General features: G+C 57.2%; 1 protein-coding gene across 3 annotated transcripts in view; it reads right to left on the bottom strand.

Moving 5' to 3' along the window:
- Nucleotides 1–7,320, bottom strand: part of MACROD1 (mono-ADP ribosylhydrolase 1) — a 139,636-nt gene that overhangs the window by 125,254 nt on the left and 7,062 nt on the right. For all 3 annotated transcript variants that reach the window (XM_039860014.1, XM_039860013.1, XM_039860015.1), the window contains exons 2-3: nt 3,504–3,605; nt 2,758–2,874 (exon numbers count right to left, since the gene is read on the bottom strand). In XM_039860014.1, coding sequence (XP_039715948.1) covers nt 2,758–2,874; nt 3,504–3,605 — 219 coding nt within the window. The remainder of the gene's footprint in view (nt 1–2,757; nt 2,875–3,503; nt 3,606–7,320) is intronic.

The raw sequence follows: 7,320 nt of genomic DNA, 5'->3' as shown, positions 1-7,320 counted from the left end.
CCCGTTTGGCTGCAGAAACAAAAAGAAACACCCCCACAAAATCTAGAAGCTCTGCAGCTGACCTCAAGCCCCCAGCCCTGTCTGACCTGCACAGGCCCCATGGGCCACCAATGCCCACAGGGGCCAACACTGCCCTTGGCTTCAAAAATAAAAATTTTTAAATCTCCACCCTGAGATAATTGCTCCCTCCTTTATCCCATTGTGGTGGCTCAGCGGTCGGCACTGAGAAGCAATTATTCACGGCTAATGATTATAATCAAGTCAAATAGAATTTAATGGACACGTATTCTCTTCCTGCTTGAAACTTTACATATGAATTAAGCACATATGGGTTTCACGAGGCACAGATCAGATTTATGCAGCCCGGAAAAGCCCCTCGATGCCGCGACTTTTATTCCACTAATAAACAGGCTGATTTACAGGACGCCACTGGGAGCAGGGACCACGATCTCTGCTGCCCCCTGGTGGGCGGTGGGCCGGGCTGAGCCAAGGCCGCGGAGCCCCCGGGGATGAGGCCCCAGGATCCCCTATGTGAGGACCTGTGCCAAGACCACCAAGGACTCTAGAGGTCTGACCAGTGCCAAGGCCACCCAGACACCAAGGCCAGGCGAACACCCGGACAGAGGGCCTGGAGGGCATGCAGGCTGTGTGTGGGACCCCAGAGTCCAGGGCTAGCCTCAGACATGCCCTGGGGTCCCTGGCAGGTTCTGGGTCCTCCCTACTGTGAGACTCTCTCTAGAAAAAAACAGAACCCAGGAAAACACACCACGAGGTATCAGGTAAACTGAGGCAGGCAGAGGCAGGAGAAAGTTGCTCATCTGAGGCACCCGGCATCCCTTTTCATCACTGGGGCAGGGTTGATACCCAGAGTGACAAGGATGGCATCAGTTCTGGCACTGACAACAGCCACAGGTGCTGGGACCTCGGTTCACGCCAAGTGCTGCGTGAGCCTCATGATTCATGAGCACCGGCTCCAAATGTCCCCCAACACCCCACAGCCAGGCCGTCTACCACTCCCACCATTCAGCAGAAGAAACAAGCCTGGACAGGTACATGGAGAAGGGGAGTCCTTGGAGGGACATGGCGAATGCTGCCACCCCCCACCCGGTGTAGTCAAACGAAGCCAGCACCAAAGTGCTTCTCTGAGCGCGTGAGAGGCTGCCAGAGCCGCTGCACTCGGAGGCTAGCCAGGCACAGGGCACTCAGAAGGGCCATTAATCACCCGCAGTCCTCCAGAGCCCCCACCCGCTCCATCTGCATCCTGCTGACACCTGCCTCGGTCTCCCCATCCTCCCTCCTGGCCCGCCAACCACCAACCCAGCTGGGAAGGAGCTGATAAGATGTCCCACTTTTCCCTCTGGCCACTTTGCAGCTCAGCGACGATAGTGCCAACAGGGTGCTTCCCGCACCCTTGCCGGTGACTGACAAGGCCAGGGACAGGGCAGCCCCAGGGGCCTGCGGGGCTGTCCCCTCAGCCATGACCCCAACGCTCGGTCCCTTCTACCTCAGGCCAACCCCTCCTGAGTCCAGAAAGCAAGAAGGCCCTAATCCCCTGGTCTACTATGACATCAATCAACACAGCTTGGCTTGTCTTAGCTCTGTGACTCCCTGGACTGTGACTCCCTGTGACTCCGTGAGGACCTCACTGCCACCTGCCATCCTAGAGGCCCAAAAGGAACACAGCAAAAGCAGCAGCAGAAACCCAAAGGTGACCCAAGCTCCCTCTGCTCCAAGTTGGAACTCCTGTCTTCATGCGACTGATCACCTGTGCACCAAAACAGGCAAGGTGAGGGGAGGGACACGCATGTGACTGCACAGCTCTGCGAATGCTGGCAGGAACACACAGAGTGAGGCCACTGCCAGAAACGCAACCCAGACCACAACGAGCAGGTCTGGAGCAGCCGAGCGGCCACCTCTCCCTGAGTCCCGAGAGCCTCGTCACTGAGCGAGATCAGTATCAACACCACCGTGTCCCAGAGCCCCTCGGCGACCCCACTCCCTGGCCAGCACTGGGGTCAGACACAATGGCTGCAAGCCCGGGGGTGAGCGGAAGGAGACTGAAGACACTCCTTAGGGTGCCTGAGACTGCACGACGGGAGGGAGCCAGCACGGTGGGTTTCCCTGTGTGCCCAGGTCCCCAAAGCTTCCTCTAAGAAGGGGGTGCCTTCCTTGATGCTTCGCGAGCAGGAGAGCAAGGGCCGGCTTTAGCCCCACTCACCCTTGTCCCATGAACTATCTGTGCACCTGCTGGACCTCACTGCCCCTTTACAGTCCACCCCTGACCTTGACCAGACAACCACCACCTGGAAGGAGAACAGCCACCTTCCTCCCTCCCCTAAGAACAGACAGAGCGGCAGGCTCCTCAACTCATCACGATAAACTGCCAAGCCAGCATGAGCCACCACGGGAAGCCGAGCACAGGGGCACAGGGCGGGCGGGAGGCAGAGGAAGGAGAGCGGTGGTCGAGGCGGCCGCCTTCCCGGCAGAGCAGCCCGGCGCAATTCCAGGCTCTCTCTTCCCGGCTAATGGGTCTCAGAGCGGCGAGGCCGCTTAGCCAAGGCGCCCCCGACACAGCGGGTCAGGGTTTCAAGGGAGGGGAGTCCTCGCGGCCGGCACACTAGGTTCCCGTGGCGCCGGCGGGCCAGCTTGTCAGCCACCCGAGCCTTGCTGGAGCCAGGTGGTGTCCCCTCTGACCCGCAGCAAAGGTGAAAAGGCGACCCAGGTCTCTGGCTCAGGGCAGCCAGGAGCCCCACTCACCGGCGTTGACAATGGCGTCCACCTCCAGCTTGGTTATATCACCTCGGAACAGGGAGATCTTCTCGTTGAGTTGCTTGTCCTTCTTATACTTGGGCTCCTCCGCCTTCACGGTCAACCCTGAAACAAGCGGAGGCTGGGGTCGGGGGGGTGTCACAGAAAGGCCCCCACTGAAGAGTGACCCACCAGTGCCCACAGGCCAGGCGCCTCTGTTGAACCCGCTCCACCTCCAGAGGCGGCCTGCCTCGTGGGGACCGATGACACTGGCAATGACGGCCCACCTACTATGTGCAGCACACACATGGTCTCCTTGAATCTTTACAATGTTACGCACAGGTACAGTTTTAATGTCTTCCATCCCATTTTACAGTGGTAGGAGAGGAAAGGTTTGCCTAGGCGGGTTAAGTGACTTGCCCAGGTTACCAGTTACCAGGCCTACGATTTGCAAGACCTGGGCACTCGCTAGCATGGCCCCTGCAAGCCACTCCACCACAGCTACAAATCTCAGCTCCACAGCCAGGTGACATGGGTCTGGGCTCAGCCTCCCACATGTGGAGGAAAAAGCCAAACGTGCCTCAGGCTGTGCTACTAATTAAATGAGGTGACACACGCAAAGTGCCCTGCGCACAGTCAGTACTCAATAAATGCTGCTGCCCTTCTCCTTGGCCTTGTCTGTATGATTCTCTTAAGCTGTGGGTCCGAAGAGGCCACCCGCCGCGTGGCCAGCGAGGCCTCCCCAGCGGGCCTACCTTTCGCGGTCTCCTTCCAGGTCGGGATCTTCTTCAGCTTGACGAAGTCCTTGCAGAAGTAATGTTCCTCCCGCTGTTTGTCACTCAGGCCCTTCAGAAATGCTGCAGGGGAGGGGTGAGGCGGGCAGGAAGGTAAGTCAAGGCGGGCAGGGAGGGGAGCAGTCCTGGGCCCCCCCCCCACACGTCTCCTATTCTCACGGGGACTCTCAGGGGCCCTCATCTCCTCCAAGGATGCAATCCAGCCCTAGAAGTCCATCCTTCCCACATGCTCCAGAGGAGGGGGCACGGAGCAAGGCGCCACGCCACCAGGGCTGTTGGAGTCTCGAGACCCCCAGAATATCCTACCCTGCCCTCTTTGTTCAGGAGGGGAAACTGAGGCCCAGGGAGTTGAAGGACATCTCTCAGGCACCACGGACCTGAGTTCAAAATTCAACTTTGCCACTTTCCGGCTGCATCCACAGCACTAGGTCCTAATTTCTTTATAGAACAGGGATTAAGATGCCCCTTGCAGAATAATTTCAAGCTTACACACGCTAAGGCCAGGCAGGTTGGTGGCATGAATCAATTACATTATCAGTTGATTACGTTATCTGTCAATTACACCAACAATCAATTACATTACCAATTAGTTATATCATCAGCGTCATTATGTGTAGGGAACCAGGACAACCTTCCTCTTCAAAGGGCCACAGACCAAACAGATCTTAACCAAACAGATCTGCCTGCTCACACATGTCCCCAGCATCAGCTGAGGGCTCCCCACTAACAAATGCCCGCTGGGGCCTCTCCCAGTGGCGTGAACCAAGGGAGCAGCTGGAACTGTCCCCATTTTACAGGTGAGGAGACAAGCTCGAGGAGGTTAAGAGGCCACCGGTATCTGAGGGGAAGCCAGGCCCTCCCATCTGCTCATGGACTCTGGGTCCACCTGGGCTGGTTGCCCTCCCTGCTCCAGGCTTGACCCTGGTCTTGGCTTTCACTTTAGGTGACACCGGGCAGAGCCCAAAGCGCCCCTCGGAGGCGGCTCTCCTGAGCACAGTCCAGGTTCGCAGCTCGCAGGCTCCCCCTGCTGGCCTGAAGCCACCTGGGTGCCCGAGCGCTCAGCCTAGCCCTCACTCCCTCCCACCACACACTCCCCAGATGGAGCAGCCCCCACTGACCCCCGGAGGAGGAAGCAACAAACAGCAAAGGCCACAGGCGAGGGACTCGAAAAGCATGAGAAGGTGGAAGGGCATTAGAGGAAGTGGTGGGAGGGGAAAGGTTTGCCTCCTGGAGCCTTCTGGAGAATGGCTGCAAGGGGCCGGTATTAAAGGGACAGGTGAGTCCCCTGCGCATGCCCTTTACCCCACCAAAGTCACTAGGTCCATCCAAGCCTCTGTTCCTCAAGGCTTCAAGCGCACAGAAAGGGCCCGGTTCACAGTCCGGCTCAATATCATGGTGGGATTATTATAAAGGCTCGTAGCACCCCAAATCCACTTCAGTCACAGCTCAAACCAGAACCATACCTCCTGGCGGCCATGTCCCACCCCTTCCACAGACACCTACGACATGCTAGTCCTGCATTTGGTGCTGTGACTACAACACCCAACAAGGCAGACGTGGGTCTGGCCCTGGAGAACCTATAATCCCGGCGGGGAGACGGAGGCTGACCAGGCTTCACACCAACGAGCAAGCGAGCAGTCCCAATTCCGAGAGGTACTCAGGAAGGGTGGTCGGGGGTTGGGGGACAAGGTAACTGGGACCCCAGCCCAGGGGGGTTAAGTGAGACTCAGAGGAGGAACAGAAGGCGGCCAGGGCAGGGAAGGGCGTTGTCAGCTAGGACAGCACGTCCGAGGCCCTGGGAGAGTGAAATCCAGGGGCGGGCGGCTGGGGGCGGGGGGCAAGCACAGGGAGAATGACGTAAGAGGAGGCAGCGCCAACCAAGGGGCCCCAAGGCCTGTTAAGAATTGACTTCATCCCAGGGGCGCCGTGATCAGACCGAAAATGCTTCCACCAAATACAAATTCAGACCCCACACACGAGTGCCATTTTCATTCTTTCAAAGAAGCCGAGGGTATTTGTACCATGGATGGTACCCATGTGGATGGTCCCGTGTTATTAACATCCCTCAATGCTCACGGTCCATTTCCCTGCCCCCCGTCTCAAGGGGCTACCCTCCCCACTGGACACATGACCCCACGGACCATCTGAGGGACAGGCCAAGGGCTCCCACGTAAGTGCTCCTTTCTTTGTGTGTTGGGGGTGGGGTGGCAGTAGGAGTAGCATTCTGGTATTCAGAAGGATGTACAAAATGGGGGTACGGAAAGCTCCCTTGTGTGCTAAAAGAGAAGCAAACAGACTTAGTTGGGTACATAGCAAAACATACGGCCGCTGGCAGACAGTACCCACCAAGCAAAGAACGGGCTGTGGAAAGGCCAGCTCCATCCAGATCGGCCACTCCCTGGCCCTGTGAATGCAGACGATATCAGCTAATAAATGTTTATTGAGCCCCCACCAAGCCTAGTGGTGGGAAGCAAGGTACAGTCCAGGGGCCCAACCCAGCAGAGGGGAGGCCTAGACAGCTTCCTGGAGGAGGTACCCCCAGTTTCTCTGGTCTGCCCTGCGAGCTGCAAATTGCTAGAGAAAATACCACCACCAAGCAGAAGGCTCCCTCTAAATTCTTGCTCCCCCCACCGGGTGGCCCATCTTCCAGCCTACCCTGGCTGCTGCTGCTTTTCAAGTGAGTACCCCTCCCTCCCCTTCAAGCTCTCCCACTTCTTCCTCCAGCCAGATGCTGCCTCCCCCCAAAGACCAAGCTTGTGGGACTCCTGCCAGCCACCTCCACTCTCGACTCCTTGTTCTCCTTCCCTCCCTCCCCCCCCTTCAGGGTCATTGGGTATGTGATAGGTCCTTCCAGCCAGCCGCTTCCAGAACCAGTTCTTCCAGAAATTAGCCTTTCCATGGCCTGTTTGCCTGTCTCCACACTTTGGGAATAAATCAAAATTCTCCTCGACCAGATTCTACACTCTACAGTTGTAATTCTCACTTCTCTCCTGTCCCTTTCCCTCTCCGCCGTCAAACACCACCTCCTCCCATGTTCTAGATCGTGCTGCGCTGTGGCTCCCACTGATGTACATTACACATAAGTTAAGGTTTGATACATAGCGCTATGGGGGCTCCCATGTGTAGGGTTCTTCCCGACTTCCCTCCCTTAGGTGTAATTAGGACCTCAGCCTTTTTCTTATCCTCTCTTAGGACTGGCTTCTCTTGATTCACTCTAGCTCATTCTCCCTTTGAGGCCACTACTCCTTCTTCGAATCCACACTCTCTCTCCCCTATGAGTCTTCACAGCACTTGTGCTCAAAACCGACGGTGCCCACGATCTGATCCCAAGGCATGTGTACCCTCTGGCTCCCCCTCATCACTTTCTTAGCCAAGGATTCATCCTCACAGCACCTGAGAACTGCCTTCAAGCATTCCCTGGGGCGGGCCGCTGCTCATCACTCCCTAGGCCCCTCCGAAGCCCCCAACTCCCAGCTGACTCCCTGTGTGCACCTGATCATCTGTTCCTCACACAGCAGCCCAGGGAGCTTAGGAATATAAGTCAAGAGCTGTCCCTCTGATTAAAGTCCATTTCAAACTCCAAGTCCTTACCACGGCAGAAATGGGAGGCAGGCCTCTCTCCCTAACCTCCTCCTGGGCTATGTTTCACTCTGCCCCCTACACCTCAGCCTCGAAGATCACCTTTCAGTTCCTCCAATAGTCAGGCTGCTCCCTGCTTCAGGGCCTTTGAACCTGCTGTGCCCCCTACCTGGCCTACCTTCACAGGCCCCTCCTCACT

The sequence above is a fragment of the Pteropus medius genome, unplaced genomic scaffold, assembly GCF_902729225.1.
Source record: "Pteropus medius unplaced genomic scaffold, Ma_sr-lr_union100, whole genome shotgun sequence".
Taxonomy (NCBI): domain Eukaryota; kingdom Metazoa; phylum Chordata; class Mammalia; order Chiroptera; family Pteropodidae; genus Pteropus; species Pteropus medius.
The sequence above is the reverse complement of the archived record's forward strand: the minus strand, read 5'-3'. Positions and strand labels throughout refer to the sequence as shown.